A 15095-nucleotide genomic window follows, 5' to 3' on the forward strand; every position below is an offset into this window, starting at 1 on the left:
CAGGGATGGGGACTCCCCCCCTGCCCTGGGCAGCCCATTCCAACGCCCAACAGCCCCTTCTGCAAAGAAATCCTTCCTAAGAGCCAGTCTGACCCTGCCCTGGCGCAGCTTGAGGCCATTCCCTCTTGTCCTGCCGCTGGTTCCTTGGCTCAAGAGACTCCTCCCCCCTCTCTGCACCCTCCTTTCAGGGAGTTGGAGAGGGCCAGGAGGTCTCCCCTCAGCCTCCTCTTCTCCACACTAAACCCCCCCAGTTCCCTCAGCCCCTCCCCATCAGACCTGTGCTCCAGACCCTGCACCAGCTCCGTTGCCCTTCTCTGGACACGCTCGAGTCATTCAATGGCCTTTTTGGGGTGAGGGGCCCAAAACTGAACCCACTCATCGAGGTGCGGCCTCACCAGTGCCGAGCCCAGGGGTGAGATCCCTTCCCTGTCCCTGCTGGTAAAAACTTGAAGCCTGTTTAGCCTTCATGAGAGCGTTTTGGAGCATCGCTGGCTCGCGGTGGGTTTGAACACTCTCCATCCTTACCCCGATGCTTTGCTTTTATCTGCGGATCCCTCTCTGTTCCGCGCCGCGGAGCGTTCTCGGGGGGAGCTTCCCAAAGCTCGTGGCAGCTGTACAAGTGAACCTTTCGTGGTAATTATGGTTTTGTATAAAACCACACTGAAGCGTGATTCTTTTTTGGGCTTTCTTACGTAGGAATTGCTTATAAAAGTGTTCGCAGAGGCCACGTTGTTCACGGGGCTCCCAACACCGTAGGCGTTTTCCCTGCTTGCTGCAATGGTACGCATGTCTCTTAAGGTCCAGCTCCTTTTTGTTTAGAGGTTAAATAGCTTGGCTGTAACAATGGATTTAGCAGTTTGACTTCAATTTCACAACCTTACGCACATGTTACGGGGCCACAATCTCAGTCACACAGCACAGGGAGGTTTATATTTATAATATTGCATATATTTTTCTAATCTGCGTTCACTGCGATAACACTTAGTGTTTCTTTTCCAAGGTACTCAAGTTTGCTGTTTGGGTTTCAAACTTGAGCTCTTTTTCTTGGCAGTGAAAACCCATTTTATGGGGCTGCCTTGATGGAGAAATGGACTCGTGAGTCAGGTCAGCGGGTCACAACCGACGGGGGATGTAACTGAGCGCATGTTTTGAATGTTTTCAGCTGTCTGTTGGGGTTAAAAAGTGCTTGATCCTTTTCTTAATGTCAGGATTGATCAAAAAATGTACGTAAGGCTTATTTGGAAAGCCCTCTGACTGTTGTTACCATGAGTGATATGCAGTAAAGTACTTCAAAATTGCAGTTTCTCAAGAGAAGTGGTGGAAAGAAGCAGCTCTGAGTAACCCTGCTTGGGCTTGTGTCCTGCCTGCAGGTGTTTCACCAAAACCAACGGCACTTTCAGCAGCAACGCGCTACCCGTCGTGCCCATCGTAGCACCTTATCAGCAGGACGGTTTGGAGATGAAGCCCCTCAATCACCACGTCATGGTGGCCATGTGCTTGGCCTCCAGCGTCCCGGAGTGCAGCGCCCGGCTGGAGGAGGAGGATGGCAAGGAGAAGACGGAGCAGCCCTCTGCTCAGCATCTCTGCTGTCGGGAAGGCATGAACCAGCTCTCCGTGGATTACACGGACGGTAAGGCATCCTGGAGAGGCAAGCGCCCGCCTTTGAAGCCGGGAATAATCTGTAGGACGGCTGTAGGGCGCTTAATTTATTGCGGAGAAGCTGGTAATTAAGCCCACAAAAAACCCCTGGCTTTTTGAGAAAGATCAAGCGTTCAGCCTTTCCCATGGTGGAAGAGAGGAGCGGCCATGCTCAGGTGCTGTCGTGCCCTGCGTGATTGATGCCTGTAAACGAAGCTCATCAAGCAGGCGCGCTCCAGGTAACGAGCCTGTGACTGATTTATGTTGGCTCACAGTTGCCTGCACCTACAGCATACCCGTGGCCTCCCGAAACTGCTCAAATGCTACTTAATGGAGTTTTCCCCTAATGAGCAGGCGTCCGTGATGGCCTAGAGCCATCCTGTAGGCAGGAGGAGGGGCAGAAATTTAAGTGGGAGTTGGGCTGAACTAATCGACCTGACCGATTCGATATCAGCCGATGCTCTGAGCTGCTGCCTAATGTTTTGTGCCTTTCTTCTGACAGGCAATAAATAATTATGGGCATAAAAGAAAGCAATTTTTAGAAGGGTTATTTGCTGGATTTCTCTGGACACATTCTTGAAGGAATCGTATATGAAGAGAGATTTCTGTATATAAGCTCAGATCATGTTTATCTTCACAATTTTTTTGGTCACAGAATCATTATATATTGCGAAGTCAGTGTATTTGGTATCTCTAGGATTTTTGCAAACATGCAAGGGTCACTTGTTGAGAATTCCCAAAGAGCCCACTGGATGTTTTTTAAACACAGTCCTGTATTTTCCCATCATATAATTAGCAATCAAATGTGTCCACAGGACAAATTCTGGACCATTGCAGTGTACGGCCTGAGGCAGGTACGGTTTGCTCATCCCAGTGGCATTATGGGAATGAGCCTGAGCTCAAAGGGCATCACCTGCTCCTATTAATCTGAATTTTTTGGGCTTGTGGGTCTGTTGAGCTGAAAGAGGAGATGATCTACTCATAAAAATAAAAAAAACAATCACCACAACCCAAAAAAACCCCAGCAACCAACCAACCTGCCCTGCTCTTGCTTTGCAGGTGACAACTGCGTGCACTCGGAAACATCGAACCACATTTTGAGCTGGAGTCCCCTGATTCTGCAGCCTGTTTCGAAGGACTGTAAGGAAAAACCAGGATGGAGTTCATCCAGAGTCACCTTAAATGGTTCTGGGGACCTTCGGCAGCTCCAGCTGCAGGAAACCTGAGGAAGTGACCGTTGTCCCCACTTAACGCCAGTAACTGCACAGCAGAGTCGCTGAAAGGGAGTGATGGGGGGATGTTAATTATAACAGAGAGAGTCACTATTTATTTTTTTGTAGTAGTGTCATATGAATGTATCTTGTTTTTAAAAATGGTTGCCTTTTTATATTATTTATGCCTTGAAATTCCCTTTTTTTTTTTTTTTTTTTTTCTTTCCCCCACCCCACACCGCGAAACTAGCCTGGTTATGTGTATAAAAAAGAATTGTAATAATATAAAGAACAACGATGGGAAGTTTGGAGTGTGTTTTCCGTGGCGTATCACCAGCACAGGAAGCGCTTCTGAGGAGTCTGATCCAGGGATTTAGCGAAGCGGGTCCGGTACTTGTGACCGATGGCTGCCGCGCCGCTGGCAGCTCGGCCTCGCAGTCCTCCAACCCTCCTTTCCACAAACGCCTCCTGTCCTCTTTCACTTTCTCTTGGAAGAACCCAGTGGGTAAATACAAAAAAATAAACAAGAAAACTGAACTTGGGCTGAGTCTGCACAGCGCGGCTCGAGGAGCAGAGCCCAGTTTGGTGACAGTTTGTGTCGTCCGGGGGTTGATAACACTTGTGTTTGCAGAAGCACGGGTGAAAATCCAGCCTGTCTCACCTTCCCGCTTGCAGAAGACCAAAATCCCGTTCAACTGTGCGTTTAACCCCTCGGTTTCAGGGAATGCTCACAGCTTCAATAGCCTCTGAGATGAAACAAGTCGCGTCGAAGCAGCTCCTGCTGGCCGTAAGAAACCTGCCTGCCCCTCGGATACAGCATGATGTAGGTGTTGCAGCATTAACTGCAGGGTTCAGGGTTTTTGCTTTTTTAATTTTTTTTTTCTCCTTTCCAAATTTAATCAGAGCAAATAAACCAGTGCTTGTAAAGCACTCCCCGCCCCCTCCCAAAAAAAAAACCCCCGAGAGCGCCTAACCCCAGAAATGAGGCGCATAAATTACAATTACAGCCGCCCCGAGGCGACGCGGGTGCAGCACCTTTTGGTGGAGGGATTATTTTTCTCGGCTGGCGGCGGGGCGGGACAGGAGGGAGCGATGCCGGCCTGGCTGGAACTGCTGGAACCCCTCGGGGAGCCGCGGGGCTGCAGGTGCAGCGAGCGGCGGCGTTCCGGGGCGCGATTTCCCTTCGAGAAGGCAGCTCTTGCCTCGGTAGCTGCATCTCTCCGTGGGCTGTTTAAAGTGTTTGTATTCCTTTTAGTGTATTATTTATAAATCTATTCATTTTTTTGCCTTTTGTTTTTAGGGTTATGCGTCCTTCCAGACAGAGCTGCTTAGTTCTGAAGCTCCCAGCGCCGCCAGACCGGCGGGCTTCGACTGCCACCTACCCCAGAGCCGCCGCAAAGCCCCGCTCCTCCCTCTTCACTGATCTCCTCTGCTGAACCCGGCCTTCTCCATCCGCTCCTCGCAGCGTGGCTTTACCCTCGCTGGCTTTTTCCTTTGCCAGACCTGCTGCAAGGCTTTCCCCGGCTTCCGCTGGAGATTGGCAGGCAAGTCGTTGGGTTTTACCTCTGGCTGCTCTGTTTTCCCCAAACGCTGAGGTTTAACCACATTTTTAAATGAGCTCGCTTAAATCAGACCCTGCACATGCTCCCCTTTACCGTGGTTGTGTCATATAAAGACGCTATATTTTCCTAAACAGCTGTAATATTCCTTCAAAAATGTTACGTGTTCGGACATTGTGTAGTTTTTGCGGGGTTTTGGGGTAGGATTTTTATTTTTTGGGGTGATTTGATAAAGAGAGTGATGCTTCTTTGTGGCAGAAGTGGGGGTTAATACTCCACAGGCACTGAAGTGAGGTTGGTTCTCATTGTTTGATACTTCCTGACAGGTTATTAACAAATACAGGAGAAAACGGCCAGACGTGCTCTCGTGTATCACACACACCAGAAGCCAAGGGCCGAGGAAACTGTGGACACTCGACCTTTTCCTTGGACGCTGCCTCCCTGCGTGCTTGCACTGATGTGGGCAAAAAACATCACTCATACCTATTTTTAACAGCCTGCAGTTTGGCCTGAAAATGGGGATTTTGGGGTGAAGATGAGGACCCCTTCCTACCCCATCACAGCTTTGTGCCTGTCATTGCACCGCATCAAATTCAGCGTGATCCCAAAGCAGCATCCGCAGCCTTGGGCTGAGGGCAGAGCTTTGGCCCTTGGTTGTTTTTTTTTTTTTCACAGAATCACAGACTGGTTTGGGTTGGAAGGGACCTTAAAGTTCACTCAGTTCCACCCCCCTCCCCCATGCAGGGCCACCTTCCACTAGCCCAGGTTGCCCAAAGCCCCGTCCAACCTGGCCTTGAACCCTTCCAGGGAGGGGGCAGCCACAGCTTCTCTGGGCAACCTGTGCCAGGGCCTCACCCCCCTCACAGGGGAGAATTTCTTCCTCAGATCTCATCTAAATCTCCCCTCTGTCAGTTTAAAACTGTCACCCCTCATCCTATCCCTACACCCCCTGATCAAGAGTCCCTCCCCCCTTTCCTGTAGCCCCTTTCAGCCCTGGGAGGCCGCTCTAAGGTCTCCCCGGAGCCTTCTCTTCTCCAGCTGAACCCCCCCAACTCTCTCAGCCTGTCCTCACAGGGGGGTGCTCCAGCCCCCCCCCGAGCATCTTCGTGGCCTCCTCTGGCCCCGCTCGAGCAGGTCCGTGTCCTTCTGCTGTTGGTGCCCCCAGAGCTGGACCCAGCCCTGCAGGGGGGTCTCCCCAGAGCGGAGCAGAGGGGGAGAATCCCCCCCTCGTCCTGCTGCCCACACTGCTCTGGGTGCAGCCCAGCACACGGGTGGCTTTCTGGGCTGCCAGCGCACGTTGCTGGCTCACAGGCAGTTTTCCACCCACCAACCCCCCCAGGTCCTTCTCCTGGGGGCTGCTCTCCATCCCCTCCTCGCCCAGCCTGTGTTTGTGCCGGGGATTGCCCCGACCCATGGGCAGGACCTTGCCCTTGGCCTTGTTGAACTCCGTGAGGTTTGCACAGTCCCCCCTCTCCAGCCTGTCCAGGTCCCTCTGGATGGATCCTTCCCTCCAGCGTGTCCCCGCCCCACACAGCTCGGTGTCGGTGGGGAACTTGCTGAGGGTGCCTCGATCCCCCTGTCCATGTCCCCAACAAAGGTGTTAAACAGCGCCGGTCCCAACCCCGACCCCTGAGGACGCCCCTCGTCACCGCTCTACACTGGGACATCAAACCATTGACCACAACTCTTTGAGTGAGACCATCCAGCCAATTCCTTACCCCCCCCCCGTGGTGCGTCCGTCAAATCCACGTCTCTCCAGTTCAGAGACAAGGACGTTGTGTGGGACAGTGTCAAATGCTGCCCAAGTCCAGGCTGATGACGTCAGTTGCTCTTCCCTTGTCCCCCAGTGCTGTAACCCCGGCGTAGAAGGGCCACCAGATTCATCAGGCACATTTTGCCCTTTGTGAAGCCACGTTGGCTGTCACCACTCTCCTCCTTATTTTCCCTGGGCCCCAGCAGAGTTTCCAGGAGGATCCACTCCATGATCTTTCCAGGCACAGAGGTGAGACTGACTGGCCTGTAAACCCCTGGGTCTGTCTTTTTTCCCCTTTTTAAAAATGGGGGTTATGTTTCCCCTTTTCCAGTCAGGGGGAACTACTTTCCCAGGGTGCAAAAATCCTTATTTTAACCTAAATCTCTATTTTAGCGCCAGAAGGCTCGTGCCTGAGCTGGAGTGGTTTTCACCCAGAGTCACCCACTTTCTCCCCACGCTGAGGCCGTGCTGGTTTTTGTAGTCTGAGCTTTTAGGCCAAGCCTCCTGCCTTTCTTGCTGCCTGGGCTCTGTCACGATTTCACCCCTCCCTTGTACTTTTTGGGGTTAGAAAAGCTTTCCTTTCCCTTCCCTTCCCCAAGCCCGGGAAAAATCATCTATTTCCCCTAACGCCTTTTTAAATATCATAAAGAAGCAAAACACCTTTACTACCAGCCCCAAAGTTTTGTGCCAGGTCTGGATCACAGATATTTTTCCAGCTGCTGAGTTTTGACTTCAGCGATTCCCCTCGTCCCTCCTTTATTAACGCGGAGGGACGTGAAATGGGGGGAGGAAAGGGAAATAAAGAGGAGAAGCCGGCGTGGTCACGGTGTCGCCGGTGTGGTGACGGTGACGTTAACCGGTGGCTCGTCGGTGGGGTCCGGCGGTGCTGAGAGCGGTTCTGCGAGGGGGGGGGAGAGTCTGCGGGTGGGTGCTGGGTCACCAGGGTGGTGGCTCAGCCCCACGGGCGCCGTTACCTGCCGCTGGGCCGGGGGCAGCCGCGTCTCTCGGTGCTGCTCCCTCCTCCCCGCTCCCGGTTGTTTCGGTGTCCTCGGGCGTGCCGATGGGCTCCTGGGCGCCGGGGCCAGCCCTGGAAAGGGGGGGACAGGGGGTGTGTGTGGGGGGACGCACCGGTGCTGGGGGGGGGGAAGGTTTGGGCACTCACACGCGGAAGAGCAGGTCGTGCAGCCCTGGGGACAGATGGACAGACATGAGGTGTGGGGGGCTGGGGTGCTGCCGTGGCCACCCCCCGACCCCGGCACTCACGTGGGAGGGTGTCACGGTGGCGGGCGATGCAGCGCATGGCCAGGAGAGACGCCACGGTGGCCACCAGCATCCCCACCACCGCTGCCCCTGTCACCGCTGGGTAGGCCTCGAAGGGAGGCTCGGCTGGAAAAGAGTGGCTGCTGTCAGCCCCCTCCGCTCCTCCCCCGGGGGGTAATTAGGGTAATGAGGCACCCACGGGCGAGGAGGGGGCACGGCAGGCAGCGGGGGTCCCCAACCGAAGCCTGGCAGAGCCCAGAAAAGCAGCAGGAAGTGGGAGCCTGTGCTTGTTCACTCTGGAACCTACTGACAGCAGCTCACACTCGGCTCCTCAGCTCCACCAGGGTGCAAACGTCGCCCTCCTCCACTCCAACCCTGCTCTGCCCCCACGGAGCGGCGTCCCCCTGCCCACGTCACCTGGCGTCTGCACCTCGGAGGGGTGCCCGGCCGTCCGGTGGTTGACAGCCAGCACACGGAAAGCGTAGATTACAGCCGGGTCCAGCCCCCCCAAGCGCCGGTCGCGCGAGTGGGGCTCGATGTCGCCGGCGGCCGTTTCCCAGGGGCCGGGCGCCCGCCGGGAAGGTTTCTTGGCTTGGCGCCGCTGCACCACGAAGCCGGTGAGGTTGCCGGTGCCCTGCGTCCGCCATTCCAGCCGCACCTCGGTGCGCGCCCGCGTGTACCGCAGCTTGCTGATGGTGACGTTAGGGGGGGCTGGGTACCCTACGGCAAGATGGTGGCAGGCAAGAGGGTGTTGACCCCCTTTTTTTAGGGTCCCATCTTCTCCCACGCCCCTCCCGGGACTCACGGTCCACGCGGAGGCGGACGGGGAGGCTGGCGGTGCCCACGGCGTTGGCCGCGGCGCAGCGGTAGATCCCGCCGTCCCGCGGCCACTCGGCGTCGCGGATGCTGAGGTTGACCCACTCTTCTCCCCGTTCCAACCGGTATTTGGCCAACCCCGGCGTCACCTCCCGATCCTCGGGGTCGTACCAAACCACGGTAGCGCCGAGATAGGCCCCGCCGCCGCGCCGCCGGCACGCCAACCGCGCCTCGCCGCCCTCCAGCACCGCCACCTCGCTCCTCTCCGCCTCCAGCTCGGGGACCTCTGCACGCAGGGCGCGACGGGGCGGGGGGGAAAAACGGGGAGCAGGCGGGGGGGAACGGTGCCGGCGTGACCCCCCCGCGGCGACGAGGAAGGAGAGGGGGGGACGGATCCGGCTTACCCAACCGCAGGCGGCACTCGGCGCCGGCGGCCTGTAGCGGGTGGTCGGCGGCGCAGATGAAATCCCGGCCCCCCAGAGTGCCGTTGGCGCTCAGCACCAAGATGGCGGCGAAGGGTGCGGGGTCACCCAAGGCCCGGCCCCCGCCGTCCCGCCAGCGCAGGGTCACCGGCGGCGTCCCCCCCTCCCACCGGCACCGCAGCATCACGAACTCGTCACCTTTGGTGGCCGCTGCCGCGCAGGAGGGGCCACCGGCCGGGACCCCTGCGGGAGGGAGAGGCGTCAGGGCGGGGTGCACGGTGCTGTGCTTGAAGCAGCCCCCCCAAAAATAGGGGAGACACCCCCCTGTCCCCACTTTGCGCTCTGGCTGTGCCGGGGGGATCCCCGTTTTGGAGCAAGCTGGGGGTCCCAGCATCGCCTTGGGGTGCGGGGATCTCCATGGCGCCACTGTGCCAAAGGGGGGTCAGGAAGGGATTTTTTTGTTGGGTTTTTTGGGGGGGGGACACACACTGCACGCGCCCCCCATCGGCACTCACACAGGGTGGTCCCACACGCGGCCCCCTGCGGCAGCGCGGGGTGGGAGGCCAGGCAGGAGAAGGAGCTGCCGTTCCTGGTGGCCGCCCCTGGCTGGATGCTGGTAGCCACGGAAAAACTGGTCCCCATCACCCCCTCTTCCTCCTCCTCCTCCTCCTCCTCATCCTGGGGGCCCACCCAGCGCAGCCGTACCGGGGGGAAACCCCCCGGCCAACGGCACCGCAGGGCCACGTCCCGCAGGTCACCGGTGGCCACGGCAGAGCAGCTGGGGCTCCCGGCCGGTGGATCTGCAGGAGACCGGGGCAGGCTGGGGGGGATCCCCACCCCGCTCTTACCCCCCCCTCGCACCCCTGTTCTCACCGCCGAGCCGCGTTGGTCCATCTGAGACGGGGAGGGGGGACCCACCGGGCTACCTCCCGCCGCCCCGCGGCTACTTACAGTAGACGGTGAGGACGATGGTGGCCTGGGTGCGGGTTTGGAGGTGGGTGTTCTCGGCCAGGCAGGTGTAGGTGCCCGCCTGGGCACGGGCGATGGCGGCCAGGACGTAGGTGGGGCCGGTGTGGACCTGGGAACCGTTGTGGAGCCAGACGTAGCGGCTGGGGGGGTTGGAGGGAGCCAGGCAGGTCAGCACCACGTCCTCCCTCTCGCCCGCCGAGAAGCCCCCGGCTTCGGGGGAGAAGGGCTCCACGCTGATGGCCGGCTGGTCGGGGCCGTCTGGGGGCACACGGGGACTTTTAGGCAACCAGGGTGTCCCCACGGAGGGGACGCGGCCCTCCCCGGGGCGACCTGCTGCTGTGGAGCCTCCTTAGAAAGGGTGCGCCGGGGTGGTTGTGAACGCCCCGTGGTGCTTGGTGGCCATGGAGGCACCGTGGTGGCCATGGATGTGGCGTGGTGCTTGGTGGCCATGGAGGCACCGTGGTGGCCATGGATGTGGCGTGGTGCTTGGTGGCCATGGAAGCACCGTGGTGGCACGACTGTGGTGGCCATGGATGTGCCATGGTGCTTGGTGGCCCTGGAGGCACTGTGGTGACCATGGATGTGCCATGGTGCTTGGTGGCCATGAAGGCACCGTGGTGGCATAGTCCTTGGTGGCCGTGGATGTGCCAGGGTAGCACGGTGCATGGTGGCCATGGAGGCACCATGGTGGCACAGCCGTGGTGGCTGTGGACGTGCCATGGTGCTTGGTGGCCATGGAGGCACCGTGGTGGCCATGGATGTGCCATGCTGCTTGGTGGCCATGGATATGGCATCATGCTTGGTGGCCATGGAGGCACTGTGGTGGCACAGCCCATGGTGGCTGTGGCGGTGACATGGTGGCTGGTGACCACGGACACACCACAGCGGGTGCTTGGTGGCCATGGATGTGCCACGGTGCATGGTGGCCATGGACAGGCCATGCTGGCCATGGCAGTACAATGTTGGCAAGGTGCTTGGTGGCCATGGACACACCTTGGTGGCATGGCACATGGTGGCCATGGCCATGCTGCGGTGACCATGAAGGCATCATTGGTGGCCATGAAGGCATCATTGGTGGCAGGGTACTTGGTGCCATGGGTACGTCATGGTGGCCATGAAGGCATCATTGGTGGCCATGAAGGCTTCATGGTGGCAGGGTGCTTGGTGGCCATGGGTACATCATGGTGGCCATGGAGGCATCACAATGGCAGGGCACATGGTGCCCATGGATGTACCATGGAGGCCATGGACATACCATGGTGGCAAGGTGCTTGGTGGCCACGGCCATGCCATGGTGGTACCTCCAGTCCTGAGGAAGCCCCCACAGCTGGTGCCCGCGCCCCTGCCTTGGCTCATCCCCCCCCCCACCCGGGGGCAAGCGGGGCACTCACAGACGATGTCCAGGTAGACGGGCTCACTGGTGCGGTTGTTGACCTCGTTGCCCACGGTACAGACGTACCAGCCGGCGTGGCTACGGTTGGCGGGCGTCAGGCGCAGCTCTGCCCCGGCCCCCCCCAGCCCCTCGGGGGACGCTGAGGGGCCCCCCCGGGGCTGCTGGTGCTGCCAGGAGAAGCTCCGTGGCTCCGTCCCCTCCCTCACGGCGCAGGTCAGGGCCACCGTAGCCCCCTCGGCCACCGCCGCTGCCGTCGGCCGCACGAAGGGCTTGGAGACGGGCACTGGGGGCACCGAGCCGTGAGCGGCCCCCAAAGCTGCCAGCCCCTTCCCCCCGGGCCTGCCGGGAGCCCCCGCGCCCCTCCTGTCCCCCCCCAGGGTGATCTTGCTAGCCCCGATGGCTAGTGAGGGGGAGCTAGAGCGGGAGGGCTAGTGAGAACATCTACGGGCTAGTGAGGGGGTGTCCTGGCTGTGGGCGTGGGGACGAGCTGGAGCGGCCACGTACGGGCTAATGAGACCAGTTATGGGCTGGTGGGATGCTGGGATGGCCAGGGCAAGGAGATGGGGATGGTGAGTGGGCTGCTGTATTGGCTAGTGGGGTGCTACGTTGGCTAGTGGGGTGCTACCCTGGCTGGAGGCAGGGGAGTTCATGAGCTAGTGGTGTGCTGCTTTGACTAGTAAGGTGCTGTGCTGGCTAGTGGAGTGCTTTGCTGGCTAGTGGGGTACTTCACTGGCTAGTGGGGCTCTATTTTGGCTAATGGGATGATTCATTGGCTGGTGAGCGCTACATTGGCTAGTGGTGAGCTACTTCAGCTAGTAGGGTGCTATGTTGGCTAGCGGGGCTCTTTGTTGGCTAGTGGGGTGCTATGTTGGCAAGCAGGCTGCTTTGCTGGCTAGTGGGGTGCTACATCAGCTGGTGGGCCACTATGTTGGCTAGTGGGGCTCTACATTGGCTGGTGGCATGCTTTGCTGACTAGTAGGCACTCTGCTGGCTAGTGGGGCTCTCTGTTGGCTAGTGGGGGCTGGGGCTCTCTGTTGGCTAGTAGCATGCTTCGTTGACAGGCAGGGTGTTGGCTAGTGGGCTACTAATTTGGCTAGTGGGGCTCTATACAGGCTAGTGGGGCCCTCTGTTGGCTAGTAGGGGCACTCCATTGACTAGTGGGGCACTCTGTTGCCTACTGGGGGCTCTCTGTTGGCTAGTAACATGCTTCGTTGACCAGCGGGGTGTTGGCTAGTGGACTACTACCTTGGCTAGCGGGGCTCTACACTGACTAGTGGGGCCTCTCTGTTGGCTAGTAGCATGCTTCATTGACCAGCAGGGGGTTGGCTAGTGGGCTACTACCTTGGCTAGCGGGGCTCTACACTGACTAGTGGAGCCCTTTGTTGGCTACTGGGGGCTCTCTATTGGCTAGTAGCATGCTTCGTTGACAGGCAGGGTGTTGGCTAGTGGGCTACTACCTTGGCTAGTGGGGCTCTACACTGACTAGTGGAGCCCTTTGTTGGCTAGTGGGGGCTCTCTGTTGGCTAGTAGCATGCTTCATTGACCAGCAGGGGGGTTGGCTAGTGGGCTACTACCTTGGCTAGCGGGGCTCTACACTGACTAGTGGAGCCCTTTGTTGGCTACTGGGGGCTCTCTATTGGCTAGTAGCATGCTTCGTTGACAGGCAGGGTGTTGGCTAGTGGGCTACTACCTTGGCTAGCGGGGCTCTATACAGGCTAGTGGGGCACTCTGTTGGCTAGTGAGGCCCTCTCTTGGCTAGTAGGGGCACTCCGTTGGCTACTGGGGGCTCTCTGTTGGCTAGTAGCATGCTTCATTGACCAGCAGGGGGTTGGCTAGTGGGCTACTACCTTGGCTAGCGGGGCTCTACACTGACTAGTGGAGCCCTTTGTTGGCTACTGGGGGCTCTCTATTGGCTAGTAGCATGCTTCGTTGACAGGCAGGGTGTTGGCTAGTGGGCTACTACCTTGGCTAGCGGGGCTCTACACTGACTAGGGGGGCCCTTCGCTGGCTAGCGGGTTCCCTCATCTGCCGGTAGCACGCTCCACTGGCCCACAGATGAGACTATGGGCTAGCGGGCGAGGGGGACGCGATGCTGGCCTGCCAGGCGCTCCGTGGCTAGCAGGATCCCAGGGGAGGCAACCGGGCGGCAGCTTACCCAGGACTCGCAGGAGGACGGCGGCGTAGCCCACGCGGAGCCGCCCTCGCTCGGGGAAGAGCCCTTGGCAGAGGAACCGGCCCTGGGCGGCCGCTCGCAGCTCCCGCAGCTCCAGCGTCCCGTTGCGCAGCGTCACCCGGCCCAAGGTCCCCGCGCCGGGGGCTACCGCCGCCTCCGGGCCCGAGCCCACCGCCACGGCCCGCGGTGGCCCCGAGCCCGCCGCGAAGCTCCAGAAAACCACGGCCGGCGGGGCCGACCCCCCCGGCCCGCAGCTCAGCTCCACCGTCCGGCCCCGCACCCCCGTCACCGCTCGCTCCTCGTAAGCCGCTTCGCCGGCCGCCAGCAGCTGCCCTGGCCCGGAGGTGCGGCGAGTTGGTCGGGCCTCTGCTAGCCACGCCCCAGGGGGATGGGGGGAAGTTTCAGGGGTGTGGGGGCTCTGCTCACCCCCCGCCAGCGCCGGCAGCAGGCAGAGGAGCCAGAGCCCCCTCCGAGGCGGCAGCGGTGCCCGGCCACGCTCCATGGCGCCATGTCCGGCCCCGCGGCGGGATGCTGAAGCAGGGCTGCGCTCTTGGCTCTCCGGTTACCCCTGGGTAATTAGGCCCGGCCCTGATTAACCGTTAATTATTTAGAAACCTGGGCAGGGAGAAGCCGCGGGGGGAACCCAACGCCGCTGCCTGCCTCGGCCCCTGCAATCTCAGGGCTGAGGCCGGGCGCGCTCGCGGCAGCTGTGGCACCATCCCCTCCTTCCGCCACAAGAAAAACTTACCCTGTTACCCCCTGACCTTCCCCTCCGTTTTTTGGGGGGTTTTGGCTAAAAAAGGGGAAAATAAGCTGCCACACCACCCCCCTTCTATCAAAAACGGGGGGTTTGGGCGCCGGGGGAAGGCGGGTGCTCGGTGCCGAGCGGGGTTTGATATTTCATCTCCCGCTCTCTGCCGCGCCCCGGCCCATCAAACATTCATGGGGGGGCGGCGGCGCTGTAATGCAATGCCGGGGGGGGGGGCGGGGGGGCTGGAGCACCCCCGTGGAGGATTTTGGGGTTCAGATGACAGGGGACACACACACACACACACACAGCCCCAGAGCCAGCACCCACCAGGGAAGGGCAGCGGCCGGAGCCAGTCAGGCTCAGGAGGGGGCAGCCCAGCGACTGAAATTCCCCTCAAAATAGGGCATTTACACAAAATCATCCCGAAATATTTTGATTTTTTAAAAATTTTTTTAGGAGTCAGTATCTTTCCTGGGGCAGGATATCTGCCCTCGGGGGTGGGGGTACCACCGCGGGGACGGGGGGCTTCACTGGGGCAGGGAAGCATCTCAGGGTGCTGATAACCCGGGGGGGGGGAAATAATTAAAATATAGATTCCCCAATATAAGGATTTTTTGGCGCAGGGGTGCTGGTGTCAGCACAGGATGAGGCTCAGGTGCTGAGGGGGGGGAAAGCTCAAGGCCGGCCTTGTTCCACCCGCCGTGGGGGGGGGTCTGGCAACCCCCAGCCTGGCCAAAATTCCCTGGTGTCCCTCATCCCCCACCCCTCTGCCGCTTCTTTAATGCGAATTAATTGCTCGTTACCAAAACCGACACCGTTAATACCGAACGGGAGGCTCCCAACGCCCTCGGGATGATAAATAATTCCGTTTTGTCCGAGATCGGCGCTAGCGCCGGGATAAATCTTTTGGGGACAAACGTGTCCCTCGTTCGGGTCCCGGTGGGATTGGGGACGGCGGCGGCGGATTCCTGCTGCCATCTAGCGAGAATGGGTTAGTTTGGGGTTTTTGAAGAAGGAAAAATCAGGAGGAAGGAGCAAGTTCCAAAAGTTTTTTCTGAGATGTTTCTGGCAGAAAGGCCACCCGCCGCTGCTGCCTGCAGACCAGCAGACCTGCAGACCTGCAGATCAGCATTTTTGGGCCAGTTACCAG

General features: G+C 59.2%; 2 protein-coding genes across 2 annotated transcripts in view; one reads left to right on the plus strand and one right to left on the minus strand.

Annotated features, from left to right (window-relative positions):
- CDON (cell adhesion associated, oncogene regulated) overlaps positions 1-3153 on the plus strand; it is a 56949-nt gene extending 53796 nt beyond the window's left edge. The window contains exons 19-20 of the mRNA XM_074848929.1: positions 1371-1630; positions 2698-3153. Of these exons, the coding sequence (XP_074705030.1) occupies positions 1371-1630; positions 2698-2864 (427 nt within the window). The 3' untranslated portion in view covers positions 2865-3153. The remainder of the gene's footprint in view (positions 1-1370; positions 1631-2697) is intronic.
- A 3683-nt stretch (positions 3154-6836) lies between these two features.
- On the minus strand, positions 6837-13696 carry VSIG10L2 (V-set and immunoglobulin domain containing 10 like 2). Its single transcript, XM_074848901.1, has 11 exons — positions 13177-13696; positions 11020-11304; positions 9611-9886; positions 9175-9459; positions 8642-8902; positions 8227-8523; positions 7839-8141; positions 7425-7547; positions 7324-7348; positions 7136-7248; positions 6837-7059 (listed from the first exon to the last, which is right to left on the minus strand). The coding sequence occupies exons 1-11, from the start codon at positions 13694-13696 to the stop codon at positions 6983-6985; spliced, it is 2565 nt and encodes an 854-aa protein (XP_074705002.1). The 3' UTR covers positions 6837-6982.
- Between the last annotated feature and the right edge of the window lie 1399 nt (positions 13697-15095).

The sequence above is a fragment of the Strix aluco genome, chromosome 23, assembly GCF_031877795.1.
Source record: "Strix aluco isolate bStrAlu1 chromosome 23, bStrAlu1.hap1, whole genome shotgun sequence".
Classification (NCBI taxonomy): Eukaryota; Metazoa; Chordata; class Aves; order Strigiformes; family Strigidae; genus Strix; species Strix aluco.